This window comes from Oncorhynchus tshawytscha, linkage group LG02 (genome assembly GCF_018296145.1).
Source record: "Oncorhynchus tshawytscha isolate Ot180627B linkage group LG02, Otsh_v2.0, whole genome shotgun sequence".
NCBI classification, from domain to species: Eukaryota; Metazoa; Chordata; class Actinopteri; order Salmoniformes; family Salmonidae; genus Oncorhynchus; species Oncorhynchus tshawytscha.
Genome location: NC_056430.1, coordinates 38787660 through 38808618, shown reverse-complemented (window position 1 = coordinate 38808618; position 20959 = coordinate 38787660). Strand labels below are relative to the sequence as shown.

At 41.1% G+C, this 20959-nt stretch overlaps 2 protein-coding genes and 1 long non-coding RNA gene across 8 annotated transcripts in view; 2 read left to right on the top strand and 1 right to left on the bottom strand.

Annotated features, from left to right (window-relative positions):
- LOC112215968 (E3 ubiquitin-protein ligase NRDP1) overlaps positions 1-14374 on the bottom strand; it is a 27246-nt gene extending 12872 nt beyond the window's left edge. The window contains exons 1-3 of one of the 4 annotated variants that reach the window (XM_024375508.2): positions 14188-14372; positions 11881-12020; positions 193-308 (exon numbers count right to left, since the gene is read on the bottom strand). In XM_024375508.2, the coding sequence (XP_024231276.1) occupies positions 193-282 (90 nt within the window). In that variant the 5' untranslated portion in view covers positions 283-308; positions 11881-12020; positions 14188-14372. Of the gene's footprint in view, positions 1-192; positions 309-11880; positions 12021-13775; positions 13911-14187 lie in introns of those variants that run through there. The other 3 variants (XM_024375500.2, XM_024375523.2, XM_024375514.2) reach the window with 3 other exon arrangements.
- LOC121839401 lies at positions 2469-4811 on the top strand. Its single transcript, XR_006078939.1, has 4 exons — positions 2469-3128; positions 3227-3304; positions 3402-3958; positions 4072-4811. It is a non-coding gene; the product is annotated as an uncharacterized LOC121839401 (long non-coding RNA).
- The window catches only part of nabp2 (nucleic acid binding protein 2), a 9218-nt gene continuing 1706 nt past the window's right edge, over positions 13448-20959 (top strand). The window contains exons 1-6 of one of the 3 annotated variants that reach the window (XM_024375544.2): positions 13448-13516; positions 17500-17635; positions 19967-20105; positions 20356-20427; positions 20572-20656; positions 20817-20868. In XM_024375544.2, the coding sequence (XP_024231312.1) occupies positions 17557-17635; positions 19967-20105; positions 20356-20427; positions 20572-20656; positions 20817-20868 (427 nt within the window). In that variant the 5' untranslated portion in view covers positions 13448-13516; positions 17500-17556. Of the gene's footprint in view, positions 13517-13994; positions 14255-17499; positions 17636-19966; positions 20106-20355; positions 20428-20571; positions 20657-20800; positions 20869-20959 lie in introns of those variants that run through there. The other 2 variants (XM_024375534.2, XM_024375553.2) reach the window with 2 other exon arrangements.

Sequence of the window (20959 nt, the reverse complement as noted above, 5' to 3'; positions counted from 1 at the left end):
ATTGAGAAATTTGCAAAAACTTAGACTGAAATGGCACAGCAGGTGTGTGATCAACGAGCTGACAAGTACTGGATCCTATTTCACTGAAATGGAACTGAATTTACAACACTGACAATTCCTTAATTTTCCGTGATTTCTCAGAGCACTGAAATCCAACGGCTAAAATGGTGCGGAGATGTGTACGTCACTGACCTGAACGGGCTCCTCTAGGACTCCACTGCAGATGGGGCACAGCAGGTCCTCATCCACTTCCCCCTGGAACCGGGTGACGTCGTAGCCCATGGCACATCACCGGAACCAACTACAACCTGCAGCACAGGTAGGGAAATGGTTAGTCTACAGAGTACATACAATCAAACATGACAACATATGCCTACATATCATGCATGAACAGGATCATAGTCGACATGGAACATACTCACAGAAAAAAAGTTAAATCACTCAACCATGTTTAAAATAAACAACCTATATGTGGCAGCACATTGGAAGGCACTTAGAGATGGCACTACAATTAATGGCTGTGTTACTTACAGTAAAAAGCTCTTCAACCAGTCTTGAATTAATTAGTTAGCCTAGATTTGGTGTATTATCTTTTGTTCATTGCTAAAAAATAAATTTAAAAAAGGCTCAATATTGGACACCTGATACACAGAAAGGAATTCTATTGCCTTTGTGTGCCTTTTCCTTTCCTTCCTCAAAAAGGGAAGTGCGCCAATCCTCAGCTATAAAACATGGTAACATGAGTGTTTGCTGCTGGTGACCTTTTTGAACACCGTGTGCTCTACGCACTGAAGTAAGTTCTGAATAAGCGAATACACTGCCTATTCAGCACAGTGGGGAAAGTACTAGAATGAGTATTCTACACCACGTTACAAAAGCAGGCATGTACTGTAATGGCATTGATGACCTTTTTAACAGTTTACACCAGAGTGATGACTTCAATATAAAAATCAGCCCACTTAGATGAGACGTCTTTCAGAAATACAAGCAAAGGGCTTGTCATAAATTAACAGAATCTACTGCACACCCTCTCTGAGGTGATTTCATTGTGTCAAGACGGGCTGTAAAAAAGACACTTACCCACTACAGTGCAAGTGGGTTTTATTTTTGACCAAGACTAGTTGTAGTATGAATATTTGTGACCCGTTTCAGGAAACTAGGCGTATGTCGCGGGTCACTACTTCACAGGAGAGCCGTTTGAACGTAAATGTTTTTGTTTTTGGGAGGGCAGAAATGCTTTCTTGAACTTGCGAACTTTCATGTGCCTTAATAACAAACTTGTATAACATGTGTAAATACGAATAATATTGTTAAAAATTACGAGCCTAGTTGGTTAAGCCACAGGAAAAGCCAGCAACCTTCCCACTATGATTGGCTGAGATAATGAGTGGGCTGGACATGCCGAGAGATGAGTTTGGATTGGTCTACCATATAGAACGCTTTTGTCTATTTGAGCTGGTCAGTAGGTTAACGCAGCTTTTGAATTTTTGTTTATTTATGAATCGCGTATTAAAACTTAACAAAAAAGACCTGACTATGCAAGTATCCATTTCAATAGAAATGCACTGCAACAACTGTTTCAGAGCACTCTCGTCTGAGTGTGCAAGAGCGCAGAATAACTGATGAATTTACAAACGCTCAACACAGGCTTAATATGGCTGGTGTCAGTAAATGTTGGCAAAAAAGCGTAATTAAAATTGTTGCCAGGAGCACAGTTCGTCACCAACGCTCAGGATAACATGAAAACAGCCTAACCACCTCTGCTAGAGCGAGTGAAATGGTCAGAGTTTGGGTGATGGCTAAAGATGATTATTATGGCATTGTACACAGTCAGTATGAACTAGAGTGACTTGACACAATAACGGGTCAAGGAATGGAAACGACACAGGACGTCTTATTTAATAGCTAGCTAGCTCCATGTACAGTGGTTGCTCAACTAAAAGTTGAGATCATTCTGCGGGACTTAAGAGGTAATTTGTGGTTTAGTATGGTACCCTGCGTCACTGCTCCAGACCAGCGCAAGGGGGAGTTAGTATTTTCCAGTAAGCATAATCAGTGCTCTCTTTTGAAATGAATGGAAGAGACAAGTGGAAGGGGGAAAAGACAGCACTGCTCTGAGACAAGCATGGGGACTGGTCTTGATAAATCAATGAAATGTTTTATTTTCACTGAATCTTACCATTAGGGTGTGGAAATGTTAAGCTCTTAGTACTGTAGCCTACTCCCGACCTGTCAAGTTGTACAGCTCAATATTTTTCTAACGGAAACCCTAAGGGTTTTGTTTTTCATTTTTCTTGGAATAGAAACAATATTAATCAAAAGAATTAAGCTACATTTCTTAAAAGCAATCCCATATACTATGTTCTTACATAAAAAAAGGTTTAAAATTCCCTAGTACAGTCAATATTGAAGACTGTCAAAAGCTTCTCAAAGATGCCCTCTGGTGGTCAAACTAGCACTAATGGCAACAATGGCTGACAAATAACGTGCCACAGAATTCTGAGGCAGCCCGCAAGGTGTGCTGCAGTATGACGCAACTTTTACAGGAAGAACCACTTTATAAACAAAATACCAAGTTGAAGCTGACTGTTAGCTAGCTGACGTTAGATGGCTGGCTCACATTATGTTTATGATCTGTGTAGTAATGTTCTCAGAATGACATTTCGTATTTTTATTTATAGCCAGCTAACATTGAACCTATTTGGTTAACTTTAGCTAGCTGTGATAAATCGGTTTGTCTAAACAAAAGACTCCACTTCGCCAGATGATTACATGACCCATCAAGTTAGCTAGGTGTGTCTGACGGTAATTACGGCTATCTATTGTATAATAATGCCAAAATCTGGAATTTGTCTTTCAGCATCAGTAGAACACTCTCCTCCACCAGTCATACAAGGAGAATGGTCTAATGCCTCCCATCAAAAAGAGAGCTGGCCCAAGCAAGCACAGGTTACACCTGAATCATGAGGACTTGCAAGTGGTGAACTTCAACAACTACGCAGACGATAATGCAATCGTGTTACCAGGACGCCACCCAGGACACAAACACTTTGGTGGAAAGCTGCTGCCATCCCATGTGACAAAAGCAGCAGTGTGGCGTCTCTACAAGGAATCGATGACAACACTTGGTATGTAAAGCATAAACAACAAGTTTTGATTATTTAATTGACCTCCAAAATGATTGGCACTACTTTTATTGAGCTCACATTATTTCTGTATTTTCCAGAGGTACGTGTAGTCATACTTCCAGTTTCCAAGATGATGTTCTTTCTGTATGCAGTGCTGCTGCTCTGCACATTTGTAGGTATGTGAAACTTACCTGATAATGATGCATAAAAAATAAGTTACGTTACATTTTATTTTCATTAACTTATCTTAAAATGTTCTTTTGTTGTTTGCAGGTGCACTATCCTTCTGACCCTATGCCAGGTCCCATTTACTTTTTAACTCCTCGCAAATCTGGCTTGTTTGGTGTCTGCTGTGAAGGAATACCACAACAAGTCAACTACTTGATTGATGAAGGCATGTCATCCAGCAAAGGCAGCAGCACAGTCAACTACATGCACCATTTCTTCACCAACTAGTTGGAGAAAATCATGTGTTGACCTGAATTATGATAACTGCAGTGGCCAAAACAAGAAGTTTGTGCTCTGTTATTGTGCCTGGCGGACCATGCACAAGCTCCACCACAGTCTGGACCTTCACTTCCTGATCACAGACCACACCAAGTTTGACTGACTGGTGCTTTGGCCTCATCAAGCAGCTCTTCAGAAAGACCAGAGTGAACACTGTCTGAGATTGCTGCTGTTGTGAAGGACAGCACTGTGACAGGGGTCAACATCCCACAGCTGGTTGGACTGGAGGATGGTACGGTGCTGGTGGAAAGCTATGGCTGGCAACAACACCTGACTACATACTTCAGGCCACTGCCACAGGTCAAGCAGTATCAGTGCTTCGGGTGAATATCTTTTTCATTGCATGAGATTATTCTTCTCATCTAAACTTGGGAGGTGAATTGATGTTGTGCAAGTTTGTAATGTCTTCATTTTTTTGTTATTTCCTGTTTTACAGCTTCGATGCTCTGGAGCCTGGTGTTTTCGCAAAGGAGCGTTCGGACTCAGTCGGGACCAGGTTTCAGCTGTTGCGCAATGCTGACATCCTTCCTCCCATAGATGGTCTGCCTGTACAAGCACCACCTGGACTGGACACAGCTCGACAAACGTATGTTTTTGAGAAGATCAGGGAGTTTTGTGATGAAAAGGCTATCAAATCAAATCAAATTTATTTATGTAGCCCTTCGTACATCAGCTGATATCTCAAAGTGCTGTACAGAAACCCAGCCAAAAACCCCAAACAGCAAGCAATGCAGGTGTAGAAGCACGGTGGCTAGGAAAAACTCCCTAGAAAGGCCAAAACCTAGGAAGAAACCTAGAGAGGAACCAGGCTATGTGGGGTGGCCAGTCCTCTTCTGGCTGTGCCGGGTGGAGATTATAACAGAACATGGTCAAGATGGACAGTACATCTATTTTGATATTGCTACTATGCAAGTAACCATTTGGCTGTACCGTTTATACCCTCTTTAGAGACCCATCCACTTGGCAATATGTGGCTGGGGATTATATCATTTCTTTCACATGACCCATCAATTTAGACAAGTGTGTCTGGGTAAGCATCATCTAATTTATTGTTTACCTGGAATTTTTTAATGAATCTTTACTACACTACTCACTTTTTAGCACATGACCTCACATGTGAATCCTTAAGAGATGGGTGGGGCTGGCTTAAGCGGGTGTGAACAATGCTGAATGGGTGTCGACAAAGGAGAGCTCTCCAGTAGGTACAAAAACATTGAAAGAACATTCTCAAAAGTGAGTTTACAAGTTTGTCAACTTTCAAAGCATAATTACTTTCCCATTATTCCTCAAATGCAGTGTATGATATACCATTTTGTAGCTCTGAGTCTCTACTTTTATCCAATGTAAAAATAAAAATAAACATTTTGCTACATAAGACCGATTTGAGTCAGTCAGTTAATATTTACGGTGTGGATACTTCTTAGGCATCAGTGCACTTTGAAATAACTACCTGGATTGGTCAAATGATACTTCATTGAGTTGGAGGATAGATTGCATTTGCCAGAAGATACCGAACATACCGTTATGCTCAATGCATGTTTACACAGATGCACTGCAGTCGAAACTCAATCATGGTTACATTAAGACACCGTGGAGCCCGCGTGAGAAATGGATCGGAAAACATACCTCAATGCAGGGATGGGATATGCCACTGTACTCTAAATGTTAACTTTATCCACACTGCTTCATCGAGAAGATTGAAATACTGCTTGTTTTCCCAGAAAACTGCCCTTTTTGTTCCCATGCTAGCTAGCAGTGGGCAATGCAGGCATTTTGCAATGGCAGCATCAGCTAATGGTCCTTGCTATCAGAAATCCTTGGGGATGTCCCTTAAAATGGTTAGGGTAGTGCTTAGGGTAGGGACATCAAGGATTCCAGATAGTACTAACAATTTCATAATGGCCGAGGTGGCTACTGCTAGCTAGCAGATGACAAAAAGCCAGTTTTCCGTGAAAAATAACAGTATTTCAATGTTCTCGAAGGAGCAGTGTGGATTAAGACACAATTTGGAGTACAGTGGTATTAAGTGCCTTCAGAAAGTACTCACACCCCTTGACTTTTCCCACATTTTGTTGTGCTACAGCCTGAATTCAAAATGTATTAAAAGTGAGAAAAAAATTGTCACTGGTCTGCACACAATACCTCATAATGTCAAAGGTGAATGTTTTTTCAATTGTCACAAATTAATAAAAAATGAAAATGCTGAAATGTATGTATTCAACCCCTTTGATATGGCAAGCTTAAATAAGTGCAGGAGTAAAAATGTGCTTAACAAGTCACATAAGTTACATGGACTCACTGCGTGCAATAATAGTATTTAACATGAGATGAGGCTAGTCCTTGAAAAAATATCATCACACATAAAATTATCTGTAAGATCCCTCAGTCAAGCAGTGAATTGCAAACACTGATTCAACCACAAAGACCAGGGATGTTTTCCAATGCCTCGGAAAGAAGGGCACCTACTTCTAATGGGTAAAATAAAAATAAAAGCAGATCTTGAAAATCCTTTTGAGCCTGGTGAAGTTATTACACTCTGGATGGTGTATCAATACAGCCAGTCACTACAAAGATACAGGCGTCCTTCCCAACTCAGTTGCTGGAGAGGAAGGAAACCGCTCAGGGATTTCACCACAAGACCAGTGGTGAACTAAAAAAAGTTAGAGTTTAATGGTTGTGATAGGAGAAAACTGAGAATGGCTAAAAAACATTATAGTTGCTCCAAAATACTAACCGAATTGACAGATTGAAAAGAAGGAAGCCTGTACAGAATAAAAGCACTCCAAAACATGTATCCTGATTGCAATACTAAAGTAATACTGCATCATAAACAAAATGTGCAAAGCAATTAAATTCTTGTGCGGAATACAAAGTGTCATGTTTGAGGCAAATTCAATACATCACATTACTGAGTCCACTCTCCATACAGTGCATGCAGAAAGTATTCAGACCACTTATCTTTATCCATATTTTGTTATGTTACAGCCTTATTCTAAAACGGATTAAATAAAAATGCTCAATCTACACACTACCCCATAATGACAAAGCAAGCAAAAACAGAAAAAACATATTTACATAAGTATTCAGAACCTTTGCTATGAGACTTGAAATTGAGCTCAGGTACATCCTGTTTCCATTGATCATCCTTGAGATGTTTCTACAAACTTGATTGGAGTCCACCTGTGGTAAATTCAATTGATTGGCACACACCTGTCTGTATAAATAGATCCCACAGTTGACAGTGCATGTCAGAGCAAAGCTAGGAAGTCTAACGGATTGTCCCTAGAGCTCCGAGACAGGATTGTGTTGAGGCACAGATCTGGAGAAGGGTACCAAAAATATTCTGCAGCATTGAAGGTCCCCAAGAACACCGTGGCCTTCATCATTCTTAAAAATGGAAGAAGTTTGGAACCACCCAGAACTGGCCACCCGGGCCAAACTGAGCAATCGGGAGAGAAGGGCCTTGGTTGAGAGGTGACCAAGGACCTGATGGTCACTCTGATAGAGCTCCTCTGTGGAGATCAGAGAATTTTCCAGAAGGACAAACATCTCTGCAGCACTCCACCAATCAGGCCTTCATGGTAGAGTGGACAGACGGAAGCCACTCTTCAGTAAAAGGCACATGACAGCCTGCTTGGAGTTTGCCAAAAGGCACCTAAAGGACTCTGACCATGAGAAACATGATTCTCTGGTCTGATGAACCCAAGATTCAACTCTTTGGCCTGAATGCCAAGCATCACGTCTGGAGGAAACCTGGCACCATCCATTTGGTGAAGCATGGTGGTGGCAGCATCATGCTGTGGGGATGTTTTTCAATGGCAGGGACTGGGAGACTAGTCAAGATTGAGGGAAAGATGAACAGTACAAAGTAAAGAGATCCTTGATGAAAACTGGCTCCAGAGCGCTCAGGACCTCAGACTGGGGCAATGGTTCATCTTCCAACAGGACAACGACCCTAAGCACACAGCCAAGATAACGCAGGAGTGGCTTCGGGACAAGTCTCTGAATGTTCTTAAGTGACCCAGCCAGAGCCCAGACTTGAACCCGATTTGAAAATCTCTGGAGACACCTGAAAATAGCTGTGCAGCGACGCTCCCCATCCAACCTGACAGAGCTTGAGAGGATCTGCAGAGAATAATGGGAGAAAGTCCACCAAATACAGATGTGCCAAACTTGTAATGTCATACCCAATTAGACTTGAGGCTATAATCACTGCCAAAGGTGATTCAACAAAGTACTGAGTAAAGGGTCTGAATACTTGTGATATTTCAGTTTCTTTTTTAAAATAAATCTGCAAAAATGTCAAATAACCCATTTTGCCTTGTCAGTATGGGTTATTGTGTGGAGATTGAGGGGGAAAAAACAATTTAATAAATGTTCAAATAAGGCTGTAATGTAACCACCGACACCATTCTGTATACCTCTGGCCCTTCTTTGGACACTGTTAGTTAACTAACCTCCAGACGAGCTCAATGCCATACAACTCTCCTTCCGTTGCCTCCAACTGCTCTTAAATGCAAGTAAAACTAAATGCATGCTCTTCAACCGATCGCTGCCCGCACCTGCCCACCCGTCCAGCATCACGACTCTGGGCGGTTCGGACTTAGAATATATGGATAACTACAAATACCTAGGTGTCTGGTTAGACTGTAAACTCCCCTTCCAGACTCACAATAAGCATCTCCAATCCAAAATTAAATCTAGAATCGGCTTCCTACTTCGCAACAAAGCATCCTTCACTCATGCAGCCAAACATACCCTCGTAATACTGACCATGCTACCGATCCTAGACTTCAGCGATGTCATTTACAAAATAGCCTCCAACACTCTACCCAACAAATTGGACGCAGTCTATCACAGTGCCATCCGATTTGTCACCAAAGCCCCATTTACTACCCATCATTGCGACCTGTACGCTCTCGTTGGCTATCCCTTGCTTCATACTCGTCGCCAAACCCACTGGCTCCAGGTCATCAACATGTCTCTGTTAGGTAAAGCCACACCGTATCTCAGCTCATTGGACACCATAGCAGCACCCACCCGTAGCACGCGCTCCAGCAGGTATATCTCACTAGTCACTCCCAAAGCCAATTCCTCCTTTGGCCACCTTTCCTAGTTCTCTGCCAATGACTGGAACAAACTGCAAAAATCACTGAAGCTGGAGACTCATATCTCCCTCACTAGCTTTAAGCACCAGCTGTCAGAGCAGCTCACAGATCACTGCACCTGTACATAGCCCATCTGTAAATAGCCCATCTAACTCCCTAATCCCCATACTGTATTTATTTATTTATCTTGCTCCTTTGCACCCCAGTATCTCTACTTGCACATTCATCTTCTGAACATCAATCCCTCCAGTGTTTAATTGGTATATTGTAATTAATTTGCCACCATGGCCTATTTATTGCCTTACCTAATTTGCACATACTGTATATAGACTTTCTCTCTACTGTATGTTTGTTTATTCCATGTGTAACTCTGTGTTGTTGTATGTGTCGAACTGCTTTGCTTTATTCTTGGTCAGGTCGCAGTTGTAAATGAGAACTTGTTCTCAACTAGCCTACCTGGTTAAATAAAAGGTGAAATTAATAAATAAAACTAACTGTGGAAAAAGTGAAGGGGTCTACATACTTTCCGAATGCACTGTGGCTGCATCATTTTATGGGTATGCTTTTAATCGTTAGGCCTGGGGAGTTTTCAGGATAAAAAAATAAACGGAATAGATCTAAGCACAGGCAAAATCTGGTTCAGTCTGCTTTCCACCATACACAGAGATGAATTTACCTTTCAGCAGGACAGTAACCTAAAAACACAAGGCTAAAGCTACACAGTGAATTTGTAGTTTGAGGGGCCGAGTTACAGCTCTGACTTAAATCTACTTGAAAATCTATGGTAAGACCTGAAAACGGTTGTCTTGCAATAATCAACAACCAATTTGACAGAGCTTAAAGAATTTTTTAAATAATAAAATGGGCAAATGTTGCACAATCCAGTTGTGGAAAGCACTAAGAGACTTACCCAGAAAGACTCAGTTGTAGTCGCTGCCAAAGGTGGTCCTACAAGGTATTGACTCAGGGGTGTGAATACTTATGTAAATGAGATATTTCTATATTTAATACATTTGCAAACATGTTTTCACTTTGTCATTAAGGAGTATTGTGTGTGGATGGGTGAGAAAATATATATTTAGTGCATTTTGAATTTGGGCTGTAACAACATGTGGAATAAGTCAAGGGGTATGAATACTTTCTAAAGGGACTGTATCCCATCCTCGCTTTGAGGGACGTTGCCAGCTCCAAGGTGTCTTAATGTAACCATGGTGGCGTTACAACTCCAGTACAGCTCAGTGTAAACAAGCGTTGCGGTAGGGTCAGTATCTTGTGGAAAGATTTGCAGAGATGTATAAAGCCCAACATGTTAAACATGAACTGAGTCACTGACTTTATAGTAATCAATTATCTGAAATAGTACCAGATCTGTGTCTCTCCATGTGTGCATGTCTGTTCTCTTGCCAGTGTGATATAACCTAAAGATTTTTGGTGTCCATTACTAGACATTACATAGATTCTTCAACTAACCTGGCATAGGCAGTGCCTCCATAAGGCTAGGGGAACCTAAGCTTCCCTAAAGTAATTGTAAAAGTTATATAGCGTAATTTGCTTACTTAAAGAAAGTAAAATCATTCAAAATAGGCTACTACACCAGAGAGCATGATTTGGCCACAGATGATCATTAGCTTCTTTAAAAGAAAAAAGCTGTGGATTGTTTTAAATCACATAGCCTACAGTCGGAAGGGCCCGTAATTTGGGCAGCGAACACACATCAAATAGATGATTGTTGAGTAGCAACGGTCAGTGAAAAGCAGAGACCCAGCCAGGCATATCGCAATATTTAAAAGTACAATTGCTGAATAACAGTTTGGAAAGCAAATTGCTATTGCTGAAAAGAGAAGACAATGAAAATAATCCACTGTCCTTTAGATATCAAAATTCTAAACTTAATTGAGTGAACAGTAGCCTATCCTATTGGTACCAGAGGAGCACATTGGCTATGTCCCGGGTGAGTCTGCATATTCATTACCTTTATCATTGGGTCAGTGCTACTTTTGCTTGTTTTTAGACAATACATTTCCTCCTCCAGTTAGATGGTCGTCATATACCCTAGTGGTTAGAGCGGGGCGGTAGGTAGCCTAATGGTTAAAGCGTTGGACTAGTAATCGAAAGGTTGCAAGCCCGAATCCCCGAGCTCACAAGGTAAAAATGTAATTCTGCCCCTGAACAAGGCAGTTAACACAGTCTTCCTAGGCCATCATTGAAAATAAGAATTTGGTCTTAACCGACTTACCTAGCTAAATAAAGGTAAAATAAATACAATATTTGTATTTGTCTCCCCTTTTCGTAGGCCTATTATATGGACCAGACAGTGTCAGTGTCAGCAGAGTAGGCTACCCTGTAGTTTTTGTGGTATTAAAGAAGATTCTGCTAATGTCTCCAGCCATATAAAGTGTAGTAAAATTACACTAAATGTGTTTATAAAAGAACAACACTTTCATGTGCAAAGAAAGAATAAATCTAATGTAGCCTAGGTCTACTCTGTCACTACGCGCTGCATTGAACAGTCATATTATAAGCCTAAATTATGTTATAAGCCTAAATTATGACTAGAAAATATAATCACCACATCTTAAATAAGTCTACAAATGCGAGGATGATTGGAATGCTTTATTATAAAAGGTGAATTTTTAATGGTGAAAAATAGCTTACCCAAACTTGAAACCCACGTGTTGCCTATGTAACCTGGCATATTTTTTTTTTCCACCTTTATTTAACCAGGTAGGCCAGTTGAGAACAAGTTCTCATTTACAACTGCGACCTGGCCAAAATAAAGCAAAGCAGTGTGACAAAAACAACAACAGAGTTACACATAAACAAAAGTACAGTGGTGATACTCTCTTGGGTCTCGATTAGGGAAAACAGTTATCTTATACATTTGGAGGTTATATCTCTTTCCGAGTTGTCTCTGGTGTTTGTAGAACCACCTGAAACTTTACACAGACATTTATAAGATAACGGTTTTCCAGGATCGAGAACGAAGAGAGTATCGCCAATACCAGGTTCGTTGAAGAATCAATGGTGTAGACTTGAATGGGGCTTTCCTCTAACGTCCAGTAATGGACACAAAACATATTTGGTTATATAACATTATCCGGTGTACAAACAGCAATTTGACCTTATTGTCCACTCACCGGTGTCTTTCCTTCCTTGGGCCAGAATCCTCAGCCCTCCTCTTCATTTAAAATGTGGACTACAGACCGCAGGGGCAGAGTTTTGGGAAGGTGAGAGGAGCAACCTGGGTCCAGGGTAATGACGTCCTCAGAAAATGCATCTGGGAGTAACAGTAACGTTATGCAATGTTGTTACTTTTCCTTTAATTTACTTAATAGACAGTCTACGATATGATTAGCAATCAGCAGAGGCTCCTCAGATGAGGAAGGGGAGGACCATCCTCCTCAGTGAATTTCATAAAAATAGTGAAACATTAAAAAAGCTATAATTGTTTTGATAAAACTATACTAAATATATTAATGTTACCCGGAAAAAATATTAAAACAATGTTCTGCAATGAAGGTCTACAGTAGCCTCAACAGCACTCTGTGGGGTAGCACCAGCTAGTTTACGTCCTCCTCTGGGTACATTGACTTCAATACAAAGCATAGGAGGCTCATGGTTCCCATCCCTTTCCATAGACTTACACAGTAGTAATGACAACTTCCGGAGGACGTCCTCCACCCTATAATTGTTCTTGCAGCATGAACTGACATTTTGTCAAAGTTTCAGCGAATGAATCTAGTACTGAAAGCATAAGCTACAGCTAGCTAGCACTGCATTGGTGAGCAGTTGACTCAAAGATATATAAATACACATTTCTTCAAAAATGAAGGAGAAGAGGGAGAGCTAGCTATATTTAGTATTATTTTTCTTCTTCACTTTCACTTACTTAGCTAGTTTAGCTAACTGAAACAGCCAGCTCAAAATGAGAGGGATACTATGTTAGCTAGCTGACTATCCAACACTGGAACTCTTCCAAGTCAAGGTAAGCTTTTGGTTTTATTGATTTGTTGCCACCGGGGCCAGCCAGAGTAACTGCTAAACTGTTTGCTGACTGTACTACATGATTGTAGCGGGTTTACTAATGCGTTAGTTCTAGTAACTATGTTGACTATGACATTAGATAATATGGTAGCGACGATGTAGGCTGTGCGTAACAGTTATGATATGAAGGCTTGGAAAAGTTTTTTTGCCTGGTCAGACAGCTGATGTGTTATGCACTGAAGTCCACATGCAACAAGAGGAGAGCACGTAGACACGAAAGGGAATTACAAGGAGCAAAGTGATCATGCTGTTTGTATGTGGCTGCTATGAAAACCAACTCTGTTTGCCTGTGATCAGGGGTGTATTCATTCTGCTGATTCGGTTGAAAAACATTTCTTTAAACAGAAGCTAACGAATATACCCAAATTAGTCCAATAGAAACTCTAATTTGCAACTGTTGAACTAATTACACCCTAGATCAGCTAGATGCACACAAGAGTGTGTAAGTCTGTATTTAATGTCACCTTGATTACTAAAAATGGTCTTGACCTGTGCCCCTAAGCTGTAGCCTAAACCTATTGACGTTACACTGAACTGTGTCAATGGAATATAAATAGCAGTCATCCAATATGCTGTAATAGAAATAAGGCCATGTTTATATGTTTTTTTTTCTTTAATCGTCCTCCCTCGCCTAAACGGCACCGACCGCCACTGTACTGTTGCAACGTTAACTAGCTACGCAAACACGGAAATCATCCTTGCCGTTTCAAAATGGAATCCCGGCCGTAGGTATGTGGCTGGCTAGCTAACTATCAAACAGTAGTCAGTTGCAAACAGAGGAAAGATTAGTGATGGATACCGATCAGAAAGTCTTGACGAGACAGCTTGCTAATGTGCAACTAATCAAGCTTGCCACAGCTGACTACGTACGTGCGCTAACGTTAGCTAGTTACTACAGGTAGATAGCTGGCACAAGCTGGAATCACACAGTAAAACAAGCAGATAGAGAGCAACTCTAGTGATATGTTGTCGAACTGGGTAACGTTACCTGTTGATATGACAATCAATGGTTAAATTGCCTTTTAAATTACGTTTGTGTTAGCATTCCAGCATGATATCAATTTTTTCTTGATTCCTGTCACCACGTTTCCACGTCCAGCCTACGCCGCTAAGCAACCAAATTGTAAAATCGTTGATAGACAGTTGACTCAACCTATCTTCGGTACGAACAGTTTTCCTTCTCAGATGAAGGACCTATCACATGATTATCTCATGCGCATCACATATAATCCATGGTCATTGGATACAATTTTGATTGAAACTAAATTTGACCAACAGAATGCCCGCCACTACTGTACTGACGGTCACAAAAAAATGAACAGTAGCTAGGTTTTTATTTTATTTTAACAGCTAGCTAGCTCTTTTACAAACAGGAAAACAATACTTGTTTTTTAACTCACTTGTTCCATGGCTTAAAATCCATTATACCGGACAAATCAGCTGTGGACGACAATACACACTGTTGAGGTAATGAAATGTGTAGCTTACGACCTGGCACCCAGTTAGCTATAGCTAACGTTAGCTAGCATAGTAACGTTACTGCAGTTTGCTAAACTACAGCAGGGGCGTATTCATTGAGCCAATTCTGTTGCAAAATGTTTCTTAAACGAAAGCGAACGAAACGGGGAGGGACCTACCAACGACTGTATATATGACCTACTTGAATTTGACCAATAGAAACTCTAGTTTTATTTGCAAACCGTTCCGTTTTATAACTGTTTAGACTAATGATTACACCCTAGTTGCTAGACTGGTCTTGCTAGCTACTTTATAAGTAATTAGTCGACCTGGGTTACATACTTGCATTGATCTGATCTTGCATTGCTGTTTAAATTATTCCTGTATGTATCATTAAGGCCATGTATTCCTGTAAATTTGCTCAGTCTCACACCAAGGTCAAATTACACTGGTTTCATGAACTGAAATAAAAGATCTCAGAAATGTTCAATATGCACAAAAATCTTATTTCTCTTAAATGTTGTGCACAAATGTGTTTACATATTTGTTATGTAATAAGCATTTATCCTTTGCTAAGATAATCCATCCACCTGACAGGTATGGCATATCAAGAAGCTGATTAAACAGCGTGATCATTATGCAGGTGCACCTTGTGCTGGGAACAATTTATTTTTCTTTTTTTACTAGGCAAGTCTGTTAAGAACAAATTCTTATTTACAATGACGGCCTGCCCCAGATGACGCTGGGCCAATTGTGCACGTCCCTATGGGACTCCCAATCACAGCCGGTTGTGATACAGCCTGGAATTGAACCAGGGTCTGAGATGCAGTGCCTTAGACCCCTGCACCACTCGGGAGCCCCTAAAAGGCCACTAAATTGTGCAGTTTTGTCACACAACACAATGTCACACGTTTTGAGGGAGCGTTCAGTTGGTATGCTGACAAGAATTTCGCTACACCTGCAATAGCATCTGCTAAATATGTGTGTGACCAATAAAATATGATTTAATTTTGACAGCAGGAATGTCCACCAGAGCTGTTGCCAAATAGTTCATGTTAATTTTTCTACCATAAGTTGCCTCCAACGTCGTTTTAGAGAATTTGGGAGTACGTTCAACCGGCCTCACAACCGCAGACCACGTGTAACCACGCCAGCCCAGGACCTCCACATCCGTCTTTTTCACCTGTGGGATCATCTGAGATCAGCCAACCGGCAAACTGATGAAACTGTGGGTTTGCACAACCAAAGAATTTCTGCTCAAACAGTCAGAAACCGTCTCATGGAAGCTCATCTGCGTGGTCGTCATCCTCACTAGACCTGACTGCAGTTCGGCGTTGTAACCTACTTCAGTGAGCAAATGCTCACCTTCGATGGCCACTGGCATGCTGGAGAAATGTGCTCTTCACGGATGAATCCCGGTTTCAACTGTACCGTGCAGATGGCAGACAGCGTGAATGGTGTCATGTGGGCAAGCGGTTTGTTGATGTCAACGTTGTGAACAGAGTGCCACATGGTGGGGTTATGGTATGGGCAGGCATAAGCTATGGACAACAAACACAATTGCATTTTATTGATGGCAATTTTAATGCACAGAGATACCGTGACTAGATCCTGTGGCCCTTTGTCGTGCCATTCATCTGCCGCTATAATCTCATGTTTCAACATGATCATGCACGGCCCCATGTTGCAAGGGTCTGTACACAGTTCCTGGAAGCTGAAAATGTTCCAGTTCTTCCATGGCCTGCATACTCACCAGATCTCACCCATTGAGCATGTTTGGATCGACGGCCAATGTCCGGCAACTCCTATTGAAGAGGAGTGGGACAACATTACACAGGCCTGATCAATTCTATATGAATGAGATGTGTCGCACTGCGAGAGGCAAATGGTAGACACAGCAGATACTGACTGGTTTTCTGATCCATGAAATTGTTGCATGTTTGTATTTTTGTTCAGTGTCGTTTTATGTTGGATATTTGGTTTTCTCTAGTCAATATCTATTGAATAAAAAATGCCATGGCTATGATATTTGTATATTTTATTTAACTAGTTAAGAACAAATTCTTATTTTCAATGACAGCCTAGGAACAATGAGATCACTACCTTATCAGGGGCAGAAAGACAGATTTTTACCTCGTCAGCTCGTGGATTTGATCTTGTAACCTTTCGGTTATTAATCCAACACTCTAACCACTAGGCCACCTGCCGTCTGAATCAGGGGAGGATGGAGAAACATCCAGACCTTTTTTTTAATTTGAAATTTCAATCTTCAATAGCGCATAAACAGTGGCGGCAGCGTAGCCTAGTGGTTAGAGCGTTGGACTAGGAACCGGAAGGTTGCGAGTTCAAACCCCTGAGCTGACAAGGTACAAATCTGTTGTTCTGCCCCCGAACAGGCAGGTAACCCACTGTTCCCAGGCCATCATTGAAAATAAGAATGTGTTCTTAACTGACTTGCCTTTTAAATAAAGGCTAACATTTTTTTATTTATTTTTTAAATGTTTTTAAAGTAGTCATAAATTTGGTCCCAAATTCCTAGCACACAATGATTACCCAAAACGTGTTACTTTACTAACTTGTTGGATGCATATGCTGTTTATTTTAGTTGTGTTTCAGATTATTTTGTACCCAATAGAAATTAATGATAAATAATGCATTGTGTCATTTTGGAGTCACTTTTATTGTAAAGAATAATAAAATGTGTTTCTTAACATTTCTACATTTATGTGGATTCTATCATGATTATGGATAGTCCTGAATGAATCGTGAATAATTATATTTTTCCTTACCGATTTCAATCTTTAATAGCTCTTAAACAAAGCATGCCATGACAATGAAAATTCTATATTCTAAATCAGGGGAGGATGGAGAAAAATGTGCACCTTTAAAACAAATGTAAGATATTTTTTTCCATATTTCAATCTTCTGTTGCTCTTAAACAAAGTGTGGAAATTATATATTCTGAATCAAGAGAGTAGGGAGAATAATCCACACCTTTTTTGTTATTGTTGTTTCTTCTTCTTTCATTTTTTTCTTCTGGATTGGATTTTTGTTCATAGCCCCCAGAATATATAATTTTCATATTCATGACACGCTTTGTTTAAGAGGAATGAAAGATTGAAATCCGAAATCATAGTTATAAAAAACATATATACATTTTCAATGGTTCAATGGTTATTGACGGGAGAAAACCGAATATCCAATGTAAAACCAATTTTACCTCTGTCACACACACATTCTTGTAATTATTTCAGGGCTGCTTTGGTACAGAATTGACTTACACTTTTGGATGCATGACGAGGATCTGAAAGATGACGACCGAGACCCATGTCAAGGACATCAAGCCAGGACTCAAGAATCTCAGTGTCATCTTCATCGTACTTGAAACAGGTGCTAACTCCTTACTAACAGTAACGTTTTAAATAATCAATTAATGATGAACAGAAACATAATGTATATAATTATCTTGTAATCCACTCGTGTGGAACAAAATGTATGTAAAATCTTACACACAATATAATGGCACAACACAGTCAGAGAAACATCCTTATACGTCACCATGTAGACTAATGATAACAATTCATGTTGGTTTATTTGAATCATGCCAGCTATCAAAAAAACGTATCTGTGTTGAACTTTCCCTTTTCTCTTTCCCACAAATGGATATTTACTCTCCTCATAATTGATGTTTACTCTCCAACTTTCACATTATCTCTCTCAGAACGATCTTCTTGACCCTCTCCACCATCTCAGGGCTGGGCGTCTCACAGGCTGACTACGAGCGGTGTAATCTATATTATTAAATTATTGCACCCACACTGCTCACGTTCGCCAATGAGCGTCTGCGTTGCCAAGGGCTAAAATAGAAGTCAGTTATATTTCTGGCGCAGATCGCGCTGCAAGTCCTGCCTCTCCCATCTCCTCATTGGTTTATAGAAGCAAGTACCCACGTGCCATCTCCTCACCCGCATGGGTGACTGAAGACGAACGAGGTCAGTGGCGGTAATGCACCTAATTTATGAAAGTTGCCAATCGCAATATAAAGTCCAGAGAAGAAAAAGCCTGAAAGGATGAGAGATGACTAGAAACAATTCGGTTGACCGTTTTATGTGTGGATTCATTGGTGGAGTAGAGGACCTTGTTATTTTACCTGAAATGCACAACTCAATGTTTATATCCCAGGACAAATTAGCTAGCAACAGCAAGCTTGCTAAATGGGACAAATTAGCTAGCAAGTGCAAGCTAGCTATCTAAATTGCCATACATGTTTAATGCTTTTCGACCTGTCCCCAAATGAATATAATTGGTTCAGAGTTTGTTTTGATATTTTAACCTGCGTGTCGTGATCCCGTTTGGTGTGGGGGGACAAAATACATTTATGCACGATGGCGCACACGCGCAGCCTGGTTTGCGTTCCATGTCAGGCTCTGCACACTCTTGGATTGCATTTATGTGTATTTTTATTTAACCTTTTTTTAACTAGGCAAGTCAGTTAAGAACAAATTCTTATATACAATGACAGCCTACCCCGGCCCAATTGTGCGCCGCCTTATGGGACTGCCAATCACGGCCGGATGTGATGCAGCCTGGATTCAAACCAGGTACTGTAGTGAAACCTCTTGCACTGAGGTGCAGTGCCTTTAAACCGCTGTGTCACTTGGGAGCATCCTTCCTGGCAGGCTGCTTCTACCAGGTGGCGTGGAGAGGATATGTGTCTGCACCATGTGCTCTCACTACTGGTGTTCGGTTCTAGGCCCTCTCCTCTTTTCTCCTTACACTAGGTCACTTTGCTCTGTCATATCCTCACATGTTCTCTCCTATCATTGCAGATGACACTCAACTACTTTTCTCATTCCCCCCCTTCTGACACCCAGCTGGCAACACACATCTCTGCATGCCTAGCAGATATCTCAGCTTGGATGTTGGCCCACCACTTCAAGCTCAACCTCGACAGGGAAGGCCTGTCCGCTCCAAGACCTCTCCATCACAGTCGACAACTCCACTGTGTCCCCCTCCCAGAGTGCAAAGAACCTTGGCGTGACCCTGGACAACACCCTGTCATTCTCTGCAAACATCAAAGCAGTGACTCACTCCTGCAAATTCATGCTCTACAACATCCGTAGAGTACAACCTTTCCTCACACAGGAAGTGGCGGAGGTCCTAATTTAGGCACTTGTCATCTCCCGTCTGGACCACTTAAATTTTCTGTTACCTGGGATCCCGCTTGTGCCATCAAACTCCTGCAACTTATCCAGAACGCCGCAGCCCGCCTGAAGTTCAACTTTCCCAAGTTCTGCCATGTAACCTTGCTCCTCCGTACACTCCACTGGCTTCCAGTCGAAGCTTGCATCCACTACAAGACCATGGTACTTGCCTACCGAATAGCAAGGGGAACTGCCCCTCTTTACCTTCAGGCTATGCTTAAACCCTACATCCCAACCCAAGCACTCCGTTTGGCCACCTACGAGCACTAACTTTGCTGATAACTTCTTTATTGAGGACAAGTGGACCTAATACGACTGTGATATGTGGTTGTCTCACCTAGCTATCTTAAGCTGAATGCACTAATTGTAAGTCACTCTGGATAAGAGCATCTGCTAAATGACAAAAAGTATAATAATGAGATATTTCACACTATCCTTGTACAACTAGCTTGTTCTTGTCTTTGTACACCAATCAAAGGCCACTGATTACTTGTCCCTCTTACCCACTCTCACATAGGACGAGTGACAAAGACAAAGGATGGGTATGAGGTGCGGACCTGTAAGGTGGCCGACAAGACCGGCAGCATTAGCATCTCAGTTTGGGATGAGGTAGGGGGACTGATCCAAACCGGTGACATCATCAGACTCACTAAGGGGTGAGTCATTTATTGAGTCACAGCACAGTCAAGTTAATGCCACACTTTATGGACAGGGCTCCAAACCTACAGCCAAGTATAAAATCAACATAGAAATCGAAAAGGACCACCCAGTCATAATTTCTACCTACCAGCATGAACTTACATTCGGATGAATACATACCATATGTTATTAGTCCTTTAATCTTGGCTCAAATTTAAATCCTGGGGGGAAATGTATTTTGTCTTGAAATTTGTGTCTTTTCTCCAGATATGCGTCTGTGTTCAAAGGTTGCCTGACTCTGTACACGGGTAGAGGTGGAGAGCTGTCGAAGATTGGAGAGTAAGTTCTATAGATGCTCTGTGCCTAATAACATTTCATGCTACATATTTACGAAGAGGAGCAACAATGTAAATGTTGCTGAGAGATGCATCTAATGTCATAATTTACTGGTCTAAACTAATGCTCACTTATCGTTTTGTTCAGGTTCTGCATGGTGTATTCAGAGGTACCAAACTTCAGTGAGCCTAGCCCAGAGTACTCTAACATGGACCAGATGAAGAACAAGACTGTAAGGGGTGTTTTGAACTTAGGGATATCAGTGTGTAAGCGTCTTATTACGGAATGATAGGGGAAAAAATATTATTTTAAGTAACCTTCACCTACAAATTTAGTTCAATGTTTCAAGTATCTTTTTCTTGTACTGTGTGAACAGATTATTTATTTCCCAGGTAGTCGGTGACCAAGGAAACATACTGAACAACAACAATAACAGCTCAGCTGGTAAGACCACTATCAAAGACCAACAAAAAATTAAGAGTTATGACGTCAAATGAAAGCGTTTTGGCAACGGCCTTCGTTAGTGTTATTTATT